The following is a 16,239-nucleotide window of genomic DNA, read 5'->3' as shown; positions in this document are numbered from 1 at the left end:
CGCCGCCCACAGGAATTTTCTGAAAACCTCTATTGCCCCCTAATAGAACTTTCGGTCACGGGAATAGGAACTAATCTTTCTAAAATTAGACAAATAAAACTTTGAATAAAGAAAAAAACGAAGAGATTATATCAATTCAAAACGTCTATTGCCCCCCAATAGACATTCAAAACTTTTTTTTTTTTTTTCTTTTCTTATGTCCCATTACTTAAAAAAAAAAATTTGATTTGGGCACCCAGAAAATGTTCTGGGCACCCACACATCCTCTCCCTTTTGTGAAGTCGTGAAGATGTGCCACTGCAGCTCGCTCCGGCTTCTTCCCATCGGCACCACCGCAGGTCACCCCACCTCGGCCCTCTACTTATCACCTCCCTCTACGATCAATCCTTGCCTGCCACGTGCCAAGCCTCATTCTCGCTCCTTCGTCGCCTCTAAATCATAGAGGATCGAACCTCTCCTTGGCTACTGTTGTGTCACGCCCTTGATTTTACACACAAGAAAATCGATATATATATAATCCCATAATTATACATGCGTGAACGTTCAGTCATCAATACAAAACACCTGAAATCTTTTTCCCTTTAACTTACACAGATATTGATGCCCTGAACCCTCAAAGTTAATATACACTCGCTCCATAGAGTTATATATTACACAAGCTTACGAATTAAATTGTCAACAACAAAATAAAACGTAAAGGCTGCTCAGAGTAACTATACAACGGAAGTCCTTATCAAAGGTAAAGTCACAAAGATGGCTTCCTACCGTAAGCTGCTAACTCGCTGCCTCAACCTCGATCATCCTAACCTGCAGGATTAACCCCTACACTGTTGGAATGGTGCACCGGGTTGCCACACAACAAACCCGGTAAGCTTTTGCAAGCCCGTATGAGTAACTCAAAACACACATGCACAACTCACGCCAGAAACGAGGAAAACCTTTCAACTCGTAAATAAAGAAAACATACCATACTTCCAAAAACAATACTCTTTTCCCAAAAGAAACAACAAAAGTCACATCGTGACAAAATCATATAAATCGTTAACCTAACAATTCAATATGATAAATCGATCCAACCTGGATAAAACAATAATTAGGTCCAACCTGGACAAGAAAGCAAATAGGTCCAACCTGGACAAAACATCAACACAAATAAATCATACCTATTGTTAACCTAACAAGTAGAATAAGATAAATCGATCCAACCTGGATAAAACAATAATTAGGTCCAACCTGGACAGAATATGTACCCAGGAGTCTTAAGTAACCTACTTAGATCCCTGAAGTACGATGGCAGACAGACTAGAGCTCTAACTGAATCGTAACCTGTCACCTGGCTAAGGTTCAATCTTACGATATAATATTGCCATGAGGATGCAACCTGCAACCCCGCATCCTTAGGCCAACCTGACCCTCAGATCAAAACGTCAAATCAAATCAAAAGGAGAAATCACAACTTGTGACTCTCAAATCCTCAGACCACCGGTCGTCAGATCAAAACGTTAAATCAAATCAAAAGGAGAAATCACAACCTGTGACTCTCAAATCCTCAGACCACCGGTCGTCAGATCAAAACGTTAAATCAAATCAAAAGGAGAAATCACAACCTGTGACTCTCAAATCCTCAAACACTTTTCAAAACAATAGAAATACCATTTCCCACCATTTCTTTTCCAAAAGCCACAACCCAAAATAAAAGCATCATTTCATGCATATTGTTTCATAAATCCACAAATCACCAAAACATATATATTTCATGTAAACATATATCTATATGTAGTCATCCGCGCAGGAATGCCTACTAATACATGAATACGTATGTATATATACACATCCCATACTATATATATACACACACATAGTCATCTACTCAGAAATGCCACTAATACCATCTATAGTTTGCAGTTAATAAGTAACTCTCAAAACAATAAGGGTATTCCCGTTCGTAAATGAACTTTGTGAGATTACTCACCTCAGAATCCCGCTGCTTCTTCAATACAGAACCGAACTAACACTATCACCAACAACTCGTCCAATTCACCTTTAGAAGCACCTAATCACCAATGATCTCAAATTAGTAACGATTCACAAATGATTTAAGTTCGAAACCCTTGTTTTGAACTAAAATCCCCAAAGTGGCGCCAATCGAGGCGAAACCACATCCGAGACCTCCCAAAGTCTCCGGAATACGTCCACGATCGATGTGACCAAACCACAAGTCGATCGGACTAGGGCTGGGCGTCCGGACCCGAAAGACCGAGGACCCGACCCGAACCGAGGAAAAAAGCCCGATTCGGTTCGGTTTTAGAATAGAAATTTTCGGTTCGGTTCGGTCTCGAGTTCCATATTCATGTAATCGGTTCGGTCTCGGGTTCCATATTTTCAGGGCCCGAAAGCCCGAACCGACCCGAAAGTTTTCCTTACATAAGTTTTCCTTTCTATTTTCTTTGCAGGATGACTTGTAAAACGTTCCAATGTACAACCTAGAAAGGTTCCCTTGTAGTTTCCATTAGGATAGTTATATTCTTGTGATACTTTACAATTTATATATTACAACACAGTGACACACCTTATATTAGGTTGCCAGAAAGAGACCCATCTAGGGGCCCCGTGGCTGCTGGTGGCCTTTAATTTTGTAGCTAAATGAAATCTTTATCTTGATCACATGTAACATATACAATGATGTGGTGTTGGGCATTAGAAAAGGAAAAAAAAATGTTTCGTTTTTGTTTTTCGGTGGAAAACTGAAAATAAATGTTTGGGCCCAAAAAAGCCCGAAAACCGAACCGGCCCGAATGGGTTCGGTTTCTGTCGGTTTTCAGTTTACAAAAAGACCGAACCGGCCCGAACCGACATTTTCGGGTTCGGTCTCGGTCTCACTAATTTTCGGGCCCGGCCCGACCCGAGCCCAGCCCTAGATCGGACGCTCAAATCCTCACGGATAGCATAAATCGATCGGTATGAAACTGCAAAAATCATAACAATTCCAAACGAACTCCAAAACTTGCATATTATATATCGAAACACTCGTATCAACGAGTAGAACATATATAATACCAAAAAAAGTTCCTTAAGTGGCCGGAACACCGCCGGAACGCCGCCACAGGCAGTGGCGCACCGCCGCCGGCCAAAACTCAATATTTCACAAAACTCCCAACATCAAAGTTCTTCATCTAAGCATGCTTGTGAACTTTCATAACTGGCTCAAAGTCAGAAAACAAGCTTAAGGGATCGAAAACTACCTCACAAGCCGTGAACAGTAATCCCAACTGAGTTGAACCGATTTCCACGTAAACCGATCAAAACAAACACCATAGATCGATCAGGAAGCCCATTCTGATCTCAACCAAGGAAGCACGAAGCCACGAAGTCGCCGGAGTTGTGTTTTTCGGCCAGGTCCGAAAACACCAACCTGCACCGCCTTCTACCGCCACTACCACAGAGAATCGGCACTAGAGGACACCACAGGGAGGAGCGCACGGATGAGTCAAGCTGATCTGGAAAGTCTCGTCGTCGGAGATGGCCGGAGCTCGCCGGAAAAGCCGGGTCGGATCACCGGGTTCAGGTCGGGTCGAGCGCGGGTGATGAGAGAGAACGAAGCGTTTCTGGTTTCCGGAAAAGGAAAATGCAAAAATGGAAATAGTAAGTTTCCGAAAATGGAAACTCCTATTTATAGAACTTTCCCAAAACTTCAAACGCTCATAACTTTCTCATACGAACTCTAATTCTCTCGTTCCACATGTCCATGAACTCATATCGACGCGTTCTACAACTTTCATGAAGGAAGTTTTCGGAGAATCCCAATGAATAAAAAGTCAACCTTTGCGCCACCCCTAAAGTCACACTTTCCGAATAGAAATTGGTCCGAAACACTTCCGCTCCATCCACGAGCCACGAAACCGTCCAATAAACATAAAATTAATTCCGGAAAATCCTCGGAAAATAAATACGAATTTCTGGGGCATCACATGTTGTAAGGGCGTCCTCTACTCCAGTTTCTCAGATGCAGCGTTGAGGTCGAAAGTGTCGAGCCTCAAGGAGGTAGTCGGATCCAGCGGTGATTGGCTCCTCAGAAGCGGAAGTTGAGGTCCGATTCGTCTTCTCAGATGAAGCCGAGTCCGGTCTCGTCGCTGATGAAGTGTAAATCGGCTCGCCGGCGCCTCAGTGCTTGCACCAACACTCCAACAAATTTGAGAGAGAGAGAGAGAGAGAGAGAGAGAGAGAGAGATGGCATATGGGTAGTTTATTAATTTGATTGAGGGTAAAACTGTTTTTTTATGTTAAATTGTGTAGCTTGGAATAAAAATCTGTTGCTAGGGTAAGTGAGATAATTTTTGCTTATTTTGGTGCTTTGAGTCAAGGACCCATAAATTTATTCATATACCGTGTGCCGATACATGAAGTCTACTGATAATCTTTGATTGTATAAAGTTTCTCATAAGGGTTGTATGATTTTAACGTATACATGCATTTAAAGACTTGTAAATGTTCTCATTAGAGACTTTCTCATTCTATCTCTTGATATAACAACTTAAGAGTGAGGCTTTAAAGAGGACCACTCCTCCGATCATTGATCTGAAAGTCCTCATTTTAAAGTTTTCACCTTAGACTCTCTGAACAATACAATAATGATTTCTAAGTGATATTTGAACTTACTGATCTTAGAAACATATCTTCAAAATCAGTGCCTTTAACAACGAGTGATGTTGGACTTAAACATCAAGTAATGTTCGTTTGCTACTCCGTTAATTTGTTAGATATGTCCTTCACTACACTAATTTGTTGCAAGGACAGGTCCATCAGTTTCTTGAGTAATATGCGTTAGGGCAATTCCAATGCTTCTATAGCTGCAAGAACCCTATAACATACCTACCTCACTAAATCTTGTTCAAAAAAAAAAAAAAAATCTACGGAGCAACTCAAACGCTTCATAATTAAAACTGGAAAGCATAAGTGATAGGCTTCTCTTCATAATTTGAATGAGTAAATGAGTTTTAGGGTTCCATCCTCTGCTCCAACACTTTCTTGAACATTGATGAAACTGGAGTCGACGATTCTAATTATATTATTTCGGCAATATCTTCTCACGACTAAACCACATGATGCAAATAACAAGTGGGACGCAGAAAAATCATATAATTGAATAAATATTCAGTATTCAAGACAAAAAAATGTCACTTGACAATCAAAATTTTACTTTTCTTGGTTTGGGGCTTTTTAGCCTTTTTCTTCTGCTTCTTATACTCTTTATATAGCTGAATGGATGACGTAGTACTTTGCAGCTCAACCCTCAATCTTTGGTTCTCCTTGATGTCACGAAGAACCATGAAATGAGCAGAAAGTTTCTTTTTCACTTCATCTTCATCGATTGAAGTTGTATCTTCGGATGGCTCCATACCAGTGGATACAGAAGAGCCTGTTCCTCTTTTCCTCTTGTTATTTGACTTTCTAATGTCACCCTGGAACTTGAATGACTCTGGTTTCTCCAAGGAGAAGTCCATGAAGGCTTGCTGAGGAGTGATGGTAGAGAGATAAACTTGGTTTTGATGAGCAGTGTTCATACTAGATATACTTGAAACCATACTTGAAACACCTGGATGATAATGCTTGGAGAGAAGATTAAGCTCCCAAAGTACTGAAGCAAGAGCACCACTTAAATTCGGGTCTGAAGCTTCAGGATGATATTTCTGAGCATTAGGAGGATGGTAAAGAGAGAATTAGAATCAAGTTCCTTTAATCATGCCATATGCGCTAAACAGAAATCATATAAGCACTAAAAAATCATGTCTTATCATATGATGTAAAATCAGTTCAATGAAGAGTACGTTTTGAAGATAAAATTGCCATTCAAACTGATTGTTTGTTTTGCCTATGTGCAGGTGTTGGGCCTTTGTTTTATTTTCATCCATTAGCCATAGACAACACTAATGCATTCAACTAGAGAAACCCTTTTCACGACATGTACAGATAACCCTAACAGATTCAAGAGCGCACTATACAAACATGTGCATACCTACTGGAAAGAAAACAACAGAAAACCTTTTCATCCAAACTCCCACGTGGAGCTTAAAGGCCCAGCTGACAAGCGAGCACCATTTAGCAGGATATTATGGATATCCCTGGAGAAATTGGCAAGGACAAACTAAAAGCCCGGCATCAAAATGACCCTACCATGAAATTTATTAATTATTTTTTCTTTCCTCGAAACCAGAAAGCATGACATGCTGATAATAGAGATCTGTTAAATCATTAACCAAGTTCGGAGAACCCAGAAAAGTATCAAGCAGATAAACCCAATTTCCTTGAGCAGCTCAACCAATCCAGGAAAAAAAAAACGTTTAGAACTTATCATGAATTACTATAATGGATGGAGCATATCTTCATTAACCCAACAAATTATTTGTGTGCACACAAGAGTAGCAAGAGAGCTTTACCGCAATTAAACCAGACACTGAGCCACCTCCAGCATCATTTTCTAACAGGTTTCGGCACTTAACATTCTTCAGAAGAAGATGCTTTAAGGTAACCAAGGCTGCAAAAGATTCGAATGGAAAAGGCATGAGAATCCTTAACAAGATATTAGCTTATTGCCTGCAAACATAATGCATACAAATACCCTACCAGCCATGGACTCTGCAGACCCAAAACATAATGAGAATGTGGCTAGACGCTTTACAAATGCAGCAGCCTTCTGCATGTCATGTTGTCTATCTTCACACAGCATTATTTTGAGAGCTTCAGCTAATACTTCACCCTGATCTCTGCTCCATAGCACATGAAAATAAATAAATAAATAAATAGTAAGAATTTAGTAGTAACCTACCACTCCATCACTTCCACCAGAAACAGGACAACTTCAAGCAATATATCATTCAAGAAATATATATATATATATATATATATATATATATATATATATTCTGTCAAGTTGCAAACTTAACACAGAAAGGTGCATATCATCTAAAATCACAAAGATACTGATTAGATGCTGTAGAATATGTAAAATGTAAACCCCCATAACATCTTCCTATACTAAACCAGGCATTTATGAAAGGAATTGCTTCATAGCATTTTCTTCACAGAAGTTAAACAGATCATGTTACCAAAGCAAACTTTGGGATTAATAAGTTTAGAACAAACCTTCCAGGCCTATATTCAAGTATAATATTGTAAAGCTGGACGAAGAAGTCCTGTAGATCAACATTCAAGGCATCAAGATTGCTCTTCATCACTTTAAATGCGACAATGCAGCATCGGAGACGCTCAGATACAGTCAAACATTTTGAACATCTCTCAGAAGTCTTATCAGTATCACCACCACCAGAAGCAAGCTTTCCCAGAGAGTTTATCAGATCACTCATGAAATCTAGGTCAATTAGGTGTGAGAACTTTCCTAATCCTTGCAGACAGGGAGCAAGTAAAGGGTAGGGCTCAGATGCCCCAGTCAATAAACTAATATTTGCTTCAGATCTGAGTAACATAATACAGGAAATTAGTCAATGTATTTGAATCTGAAGTATACCAGATTTACAAATGTAGACTACCAGAATGAAACCAATATAAATTACTCCAGATAGACTCCAATTACAAAACTTTTATATCAACCGAACTTTGAATGCCTAGTTGCTCCAAACAACACATACATTTGAGGTATTCGTAAAGAAGCCTGTTTGAGCATAGACAACCATTCAAGTGTATGCATTTACAAATATTAAACTGTCAGAAGACTGAAAAGGTTTAATACATAGGAAGGAAGTATAGATCTCTGAATAGTAAGCGAAATATATGAACATGAATTTCTTCAACAAGAAAGAATGTCCGATGACAAGGTAAATGAAGATTATATTTGGGCAGAATTAAATACCTAGCTTCTCCATAAGCCTGCTTATGAGTTTTAGGGATATTCCCCCCTGCTTGATTCAACATGATTGGGTAGGAAGTTTGGGCTGAATCTAGTTGCTGGCCATGCTAAATTGGATCTGTTGTCCGTTATCTTTATTGTACTCTGCTCTTTTTTAGTCAATAAAATTTTACAAGAAAAGGTAGAAGCACATGATAATTTTTTAGAAACCATTATGAGACTTGAGGGCACCCCAATATACGAATCCTCCAATTCTCAACAATCTACTCTTTCTTTCTCTAATTGATATATTCTAAGCTAAACCAGACTCATACGATAAGATAGTTTAGAAGTTCATGAAATATGATGAACTACAAACCTGGCAGCTGATGACTGCATTGTATGCTTCAATATGCGAAAATATGTTTCAAATACAGCTGAAAGTGTCTCTGTCTGCATTCTTCTCCGCTCCAGAACATCTGGGGTATAAGCAACCGCCTTGTAATCAGCAGCAACCTGTATATAGCAAGATCAAGAAACCAATGACTGTTTTGAAAACTTTATCATATTTGGAAGAAAAGACTGAAATAAGAAGATAGAGAGAAACGATATTTTCAAACAAAGAAAGCACCTCCTCCCTTGTCTTGATCAGTTGTTCTTGCCTACTCCTTTTTTTGTCATTTTCTTTCATTTGGCGTGGATCCTCATGATCCTTTCTTTTTTTACCTCTTTTGTTTTTGGCTTTATTTTTATCATCTTCTTTTGCAGCCCTCCCAAGATCCTCATAGAATGACAGAGACAAGAAAACCTGCAGCAGATGTCAAACGATAAGCATGGGATATAAAGCATGAAAACAAAACACATGGATACTTCTGTTAGAAAGCTATTTGTGGATTACTGGGCAGAAAGCAAAATATCTCCTATCAGTCCTTCATTCGTGGACCAGTGTGTTTTTTAAGAGAATAGTTGCGCTCTTCAGTTATTTGACTCAACTAGATACAATGTAAAAACCACCATTTTTCAATTTCAACTGACAACCATAATGTGCATTACATATTTGAGATTGCAGCAAAATTATCTGATAAATGCTACATGGTTTCTATAACTGTGAAAGTAAAATCATCATATTCTTTCTAATTTTAACTGAAGAAATCCATGATCTTTTTGGCAGTCATGGAGTCCTACAGTAGATAACAGCAGAGGGCAGGGAAATCACATCTATACCATAAACCAAATCGTCAACAAGTTTGAAACGCCTTATGGCTAATATTAAGGCTGCTTGAATACCTAAAATATCACAATATTTGATCATAATTTCCTTTTTGGGGGGATAGTCTTATTTCTAGTACATGCAGGCCAAAAAAAAAGGAAAGGATTGGGTAGAGCAGAAACATAATTAAAGAGCAAAAGTAATCTCATGCCTCAATGGAATCAGGGTGCAGTTGACAATTACGAGCTTTCACATAATTTGCGATTGATCGAACAGCCTCCACAGTAGCTTCACCACCGTGTTTTCCCTCATTCGTGAAAAGTGACTTTACAGTAGAACAACATAGTTTCCTGTTGAGAAGTAATTCATACTTTAGTTACATAAATGAAATAAGACAAAACTGACAATGATTGAGGATAAGTGTCATGTCAGTACACTGACAAAAGTGAGATCACCGACATGGACATGAGTGATGTGTAGATATGAACATGAATTACATCTTTTGTCAACTTCATCCAATACATCATGTCTTTATATATGTAATTCTGTCTACTTTTGAACAGAATATATCCATGTATACTTTTTCTTTTTTGTGACAAATGCTCAAGACCTAGATAACCCTTTTTCAAAGCAAATAAAGATGTTTCTGAGTTTCCAAAGAGTGCAATAGTGATGGACATAAGTCTAGTGTTTTCAGGTGTTTACACAGTAATTTTTCTAAACATAGAAGTGTCCCACAAATAATAGGTATTGTACCAGTTTCAAAATTTATTTACTTAAGATTATATCTAATAGCCAATTATAAGCCACAAGATGCCGTGAACAACATTATAACCAAGCGTGTACATGTTTCTCCTATTCTAACATAAGAGTTTAAATTAAGAATAATAAAACTATACTTCCACTTGAATCCTGCTATTGATCCTATAAAGTCTGTTTATTATACGCTGGATAATTTCTCATTTAAAGGAGTTCAAGTGTTTCACTGTGGATTCCAACATGAAAATATACTTGTTCTCCAGACTATGGTGTCAATCATAAACTTCCAAAGGCACCTTGTGAGATTCTTTACCAAATACGAAGACAATTTAAAGATAAGTACAGATATAGCACAACCTTACAACATCATCTGAGGAGCTTATGTTTTTTATAACAATCTCTAACAAGCTCTCCCGGAAGTTGAAATAGGGTACTGCATCGAGTAAAGTACAGATACAGCGAAATGCCACATGCTGAAATGAGGGCTGTTTTTCTAAGGCTGCCAACCTCTGCAAGTATGCCTGAGAATGTATGTTGAAGTGCATCAGAATAAGCATAAGAATAAATGTTTCTTAATACAGTAAGAATAATTATCTTGATAACAGAGAGAGAGAGAGAGAGATCCATGACCACATGCAGAACAGTTGAACCAACCTTTTCTTAAAAAAAAAAAAAAAAATTATATAATATGGGTTGGGGCTCTAATTTCAAATCAACAGTTGGATGACTTGTGTTGAAAAAATAATATTTCAACTAAAATTTGGATCACTCATCCAACCAGTGATTTGAAAGTCCCACGGAGTCCTCATTTTAAAGTCCTCACTAGAGATTCTCCTGATATAATATACCAAAACAGATGTTCACATTTAGGCAAGCTGCAACAAAACCCAGATGTTACAATTTTAAATCTAAGGAATTATCTCATCAAAATAACCAAACAAGAAAAATAAAGGAACCTCGTCCACACTAAAATGAAAGGAGCCAGATTTGAGCTAGAAAAAGTTACCCTGATTCACTAAAGTATTAAACCAGTACACTTACCATTTACAATAATTATCCTAAGAAATAAATCAATTACACAATATAGTGATTTAAGAGTGTTAACTTTTAAGGGTAGCAGACTCCATCTTAATCAACAACTAGGCACAAAAAAGAATGCCAACCTTGTATGTGTTCAGAAGTGTTGATTCATAAAGCCGCATTTTCTTAACATCCTTTGAAACCTTCATCTCCAGCTCCTTCTCTGTGGGAAGCCTAATGCGGTATCTGAAATACACATCCAAAAGAATTAAATATAAAACTGAACTGCAGACAGAAGATAAATGTTCTTCATGAGATAAATCACAGATAACGGTTTTTAGACAAGGAAAGAGTTCTCACTATGAACAGAGCCGTGGGTATCCAATACACCAACACCCAAATATCTATTCAAATAGTAATATGTGCTTTTGATTTATATGAAGTGCATATCCATGTACTTTCAGTATATTTTACTTCATGAGAAAAGAAAAATGTGAACGAACATGATTGTTGAAAAAATTAGACATGTAGAAGTTACTCAAGAGAAACTGTTAGAAATCACCATAATTCTGCTTTCATCCACAATATAATGAGAATGATTATACCTCTATGGATCCAAACAAGTGTCACACATGGGTGGGCAGAAATTTCATGTCCTAAGGTTTCTATCATAGAAGATTTCATATTAAATACAATCACAGAATCATGGAACTGGAACTAGAACTAGGATAGTGTCGTACCCAGGAATAAGGTCTTTAAAGACAGCCAACAAAGATAGGAGTCCAAGTTTGATGATTGCATGATCCCTATCTTTACAGATTTGTAACATGTCCTTCAGGGATTTAATATTGGCCTCGGGATCAGCAAGTAGAGCAATTCCCAACTCTGCAAGTTTGTGCTTCTTACTTTCAAAGCCTTCTTCAGCAGTAAGATCTTCTTTAACCTCAGCCTATACAAAGAACAAAGAAGAATCTATGAGATATACAGAAAATAAATTACAGGAAAGTATAAAATCTGATCTTTATATATATATATATATATATATATATATATATATATATATATATATATAAACAGTGGACAAGATGTCCACACAGCAGGAAAGCAGCAGAAGCTCAAAACCTAACCAACAGGATATGAAAAATTACACTAAAAAGTAAGTCAAATAAGTTGAGTCATTACTGCCAACTCTAGTCGTTGAGGCTGACATTTGCATAAACATTTCCATGATATTACAAGTGTAAGGGCTTATCTACGAGGTTCCTATGATGAGAAGGGGGATCATATAAATGGTTACGAGGAAATACATAGCTTGCCGAATAATAATTTGATTATCATGTTAAAACCAGTATAGAAATTTTTAATTGCATAGCCCAACAATCCACTGAGGTGCTTTGGGAATGGAAGTTATACAAAACAAGACGATACGTAAAGTGACTACAGTCAAAACCCTTGCCATCAAATGCATGTGTTAGATCAACCATCCACCATTACGGATGACAATATGTAGTAGATCAATAAACTTCCAGTAGCCTGCCTGTTTATACATTCAAAATGTATTCAACTATCATGGTAAATGCAGATCAATGCATTAAGGTGATGCATAGCTTATAATCATAAGTGCTCGGCTCACATGGTTCATCTTGACAATTGTAACTTGTTTATGACATATATTTTCAATGCTTCACAATGTTTTGAAATGTATTCCTTTTTTTTTTTTCTTTTTCCCTTTTTGAAAGATAAACGGAACTCTTTCAGATTACTCGTACAAGTGTAGATACTGATAGTATATCATTTTATCAAATAAGAAGCAGCATAGAAGAATAGCTAGTTCAATCAGACAATACCAGCACTGCTGCTTGTGGGGTTGGTTTGACTTCATCTTCAACTTCCACTTCGGGTGTAGCAGAATCTTTTCCTTGTTTTTTTGCCTCTTTCTTGAGTTTCTTAAGCTTTGCCCTCCTTTCAGCCTTTGTCAACTTAACTATGCCTTTATCTGCAGCATCATCCTCATCATCCTGACCAGTTTCCTCCAGATCATTTTCAGATGCTTTCAATTTCTTTGGTACTGTGCCATGGCAAAAATTTAAACCATCCACACTCAGTGTAACATTCAAACACATTCTATAGACAACTTTCCCCATCGCCATCCTTCAAACTATAAGTAAAATAATCATAAGGTACCTTTTAGATAGTGGAGATTTCCAGAGAAGTCTTTTATGGGAAGAGCATCAACAGGATCAACTTCAATCCCGATATCCTCTTTTTCTTTCTGCGAGGTCTTCCTTCTTCGCTGTTCGTATAAAGCTTCCAAAGTATCCTCCTTTACATCAGCAACACGAGTAACATGCCTATGTATGAACACCAATGCATATCAGGTACAATACAAAAATTATGAACCTTTATCTAAATGTGCCAACAATCACAAGACCCCATTTCAGAGAAGAATTAGAAAGACCCAAGTAACTTGTCCAGGACTTTGCTTGCCCAAAAATCTCAAGAGTTGAGCTAATTATTCCATGCACTTGAGTAACAAAAGAGAAACCAGAGCACGGACCCAACTAACCAATCAACAAAAGCACCCTACTTTGTTGCTACAAACAAATATTTCAATTCAAAAAGGTTAAGAATGTAGACCCCAATCTCACAGAAATGATAACAATGAAAACAAAGTTCACGTAACAAATCCCAAACACCAAACCAACGGATGCCCAAAAAACCCAAGAGTGAATTAAAGCTTATGAGCACTAAACAGAGGGAAAGGAACGAACTTGGTGATAGAGTTGGTGTCCAATGTGGAGAGGAAGCCGGCGTAGTCCTTGTTCTCGTTGACGAAGGCCTTGTCCTCGTCGGAGACTTCGATTTCGTCTTCGGCGATGTCCGGCGGGAGCTGAGGAGGTAGGATTATCTTCTTCTTTCCCCTCATTTTTGGTGTGTGCCTAAAACCCTTTGCTGCTTCTGCTTGTGCTGATAGGTGAACTCGTTAGGGTTTTGCGTTTGTTGACTGCCTTACTCAAAAGGGTTTTAGGCAGAGAGACAGGTATCGGCCAAACACAGAAGACGAATCCGAGCTCTTGGGCCCAGATTTTTTGTACTTCTTTCTTGGCCCACTTTCTTAGCCCACTTTGAGTTCTATGTTTCTTGAGCCAAAATTATTAAAATTAAAATTAATAATAAGAACAAAATCAAAGAAGAGTTAGAAGTCCTTGATGGAAAGTTTTTCTAAGCACCGACAGTGCAAGTAATGCAGTACCTATTAGGCGATCTCAGCCCTTGATATTTATAGTTAATCTTTTTTCTAAACTAAAAACTTCACTTAATATTATCCATTCGTTCATTTCTTTTAGTGCAAGCGTACGTTGGTGCTCTTAATTATCTCTCATTTTTTTTATACAGAATGCCACATCTCTCTCTCTCTCTCAGAGGTCTAGCCTTTGCCACTTAACCCTTCTTTTTTTTTCATATTTTTAATCACTTATAATACTTTATATATCCTTCCAGTCTTGCATTTTTGAGAGAGAAAAATGTCATATATTCGTTGTGCAATAAAAATTCAAGATTAAATATTTGTCTAGTCCCCTCCTCACCATCCAACTATTGCCTAGTGTTTTTTAGAACATGGAGAAATGCTGAAAGCCTAGTAACGCTCGTTAGTACATTGCTACTGAACTCACTTATTCAAAATGATCCTGCAGAAATGAAAAGCCTAGTCATCTAAACAAATATTGAACCTTCTGCAAACAATGCATTGTGTAATGACTTTTGAAAAAAAAAAATTCAAGTAATTATACGAAATTTTCTTGTTATTTACAGGCTACAGGACTGAGCATTAAATAATCAATGAGAATAGTAGGTCACCCTCCCTAAAAACTCATTCTAGCCAAACCATAATCCCAGTCCAACAATTCATAGGTTCACTATTTGGGTGAATGAGCATATTACCCCCATTGTCAATTAACATACTTTTACTTAATAAATTTATAATCCAATGGTCCATGTCTTAAATTAGCCTTTAAAGATCATCTCTGTGAAAAATCAATCAAATCGAAAATCGTTTAATTATCTAACTGAATCAAACAAATTATGGTTTTAACAACACTTACTACTATTATGATAAACCGTCAATGTATTTCATATAAATGAATAACTAAAAAATCTTCAATTTGATTGATTTTTTTTACTGAGCTAATCTTTGTATTATGTTATACAACATGAATGGTTGGATTAAAAAAGTATAAAGTTATTATGCGTTAATCGTAAAATAATCGGTGAACCTAAGAATTGTCCATCTCGGCTCATGAGAAACCCATATCTGACAAATAACTGCCGACAAGAGATTTAATAGGACTACGAGCAATAACCCAAAGCAGTCACAGGGATAACCTTCACCACAGAAGCACATTGTTGGAGGGTAGATGCTAAAGCTTATATAGATCCAAGCCTTTAGAAAAGCCCTAATGAATCTCCAATCGATGGCGGATGCCATTGATTGCTCAACCTCTTTTTTTTTCTTTTTTCTTTTTTTTCGGGACAAAGATTGCTCAACCTCACCCTAAACACACATGTTTTTGTCATATATCATATATAAATAGAGTCGTCAATCATAGACTCTCTAATCCTAGCCGGCGGAGGGTATGTTTGGGTGAGAGAGAGAGGGGCTGTCAGAGTCATAGTATTCTTTCTATGAATGTGTCATCTGCACAATAAAGAATTGGATGAACTAATATTATTAATCCAGTACGTAGTATTTCTCTGTATCATATTTTCGGATAAAGATTGTTCGATTCCTCCAACTCTAAACCTAACAAAGATATTAAGTGTTGAAGTTAACCCATGACTACTGTGACACACCCGCACACACGTGCACTTGCTCAAACACAAATAGTAATCACCACACAATTTACATGAGAGTTGAGACTATTAGTAAGCCAGTCGGCTGGTCCATTTTCATTACTTATTGCTGCTATTGACCTTTCAACTCCTGCTTGGCATTTCGGGACTGGGACCAGGAAATTCCAAGTATGTCATAAATGGGGGGAGGTTTGTTTAGTTTAATTGAACCAATCCTATAGCGGTGTGATTGTGACCGACAAACCAAGGGTATTATAATTTGATGATGAAAACTTGCAGCAATTCGTTTTGAGGCTTACACAAAAATCACTACATTCCACTACGGACCCTAATCGCAACATCTAAGGAGAAAAGATCTTGCGTAGGGCAGTTTGTGCCAGCGGCTGCCCTAGCAAAACATATGACCTCACGTGCTAATACTATCCTTACTATTGCATAAGAAAAAGTCGCTAACCTTCTCCTCAATTCCACCCATACTGACAGCTCCCTTAGCCAGTTGGCCGTTTCATCCGCATGACACGACGGCTCTATCCAAGACTACCTTATTGAATGAAATCAA

General features: G+C 37.7%; 1 protein-coding gene across 2 annotated transcripts; it reads right to left on the bottom strand.

Annotated features, from left to right (window-relative positions):
• Positions 1-5,116: 5,116 nt before the first annotated feature.
• LOC112166896 (nucleolar complex protein 3 homolog) lies at positions 5,117-13,842 on the bottom strand. Of its 2 annotated transcripts, XR_005800167.1 has the most exons (14): positions 13,601-13,842; positions 13,014-13,180; positions 12,677-12,897; positions 11,570-11,778; positions 10,973-11,075; positions 10,167-10,330; positions 9,262-9,400; positions 8,472-8,648; positions 8,220-8,356; positions 7,141-7,470; positions 6,622-6,761; positions 6,435-6,532; positions 6,014-6,167; positions 5,546-5,687 (listed from the first exon to the last, which is right to left on the bottom strand). XR_005800167.1 is itself a non-coding variant. In XM_024303822.2 (13 exons), the coding sequence occupies exons 1-13, from the start codon at positions 13,753-13,755 to the stop codon at positions 5,175-5,177; spliced, it is 2,553 nt and encodes an 850-aa protein (XP_024159590.1). In that variant the 5' UTR covers positions 13,756-13,842; the 3' UTR covers positions 5,117-5,174. The 2 variants fall into 2 exon arrangements, 1 of the variants encoding a protein (XP_024159590.1); XM_024303822.2 differs by lacking the exon at positions 6,014-6,167 and having other exon boundaries at positions 5,117-5,687.
• Positions 13,843-16,239: the final 2,397 nt, after the last annotated feature.

Source organism: Rosa chinensis, chromosome 5 (assembly GCF_002994745.2).
Source record: "Rosa chinensis cultivar Old Blush chromosome 5, RchiOBHm-V2, whole genome shotgun sequence".
NCBI lineage: Eukaryota > Viridiplantae > Streptophyta > Magnoliopsida > Rosales > Rosaceae > Rosa > Rosa chinensis.
The sequence above is the reverse complement of the archived record's forward strand: the minus strand, read 5'-3'. Positions and strand labels throughout refer to the sequence as shown.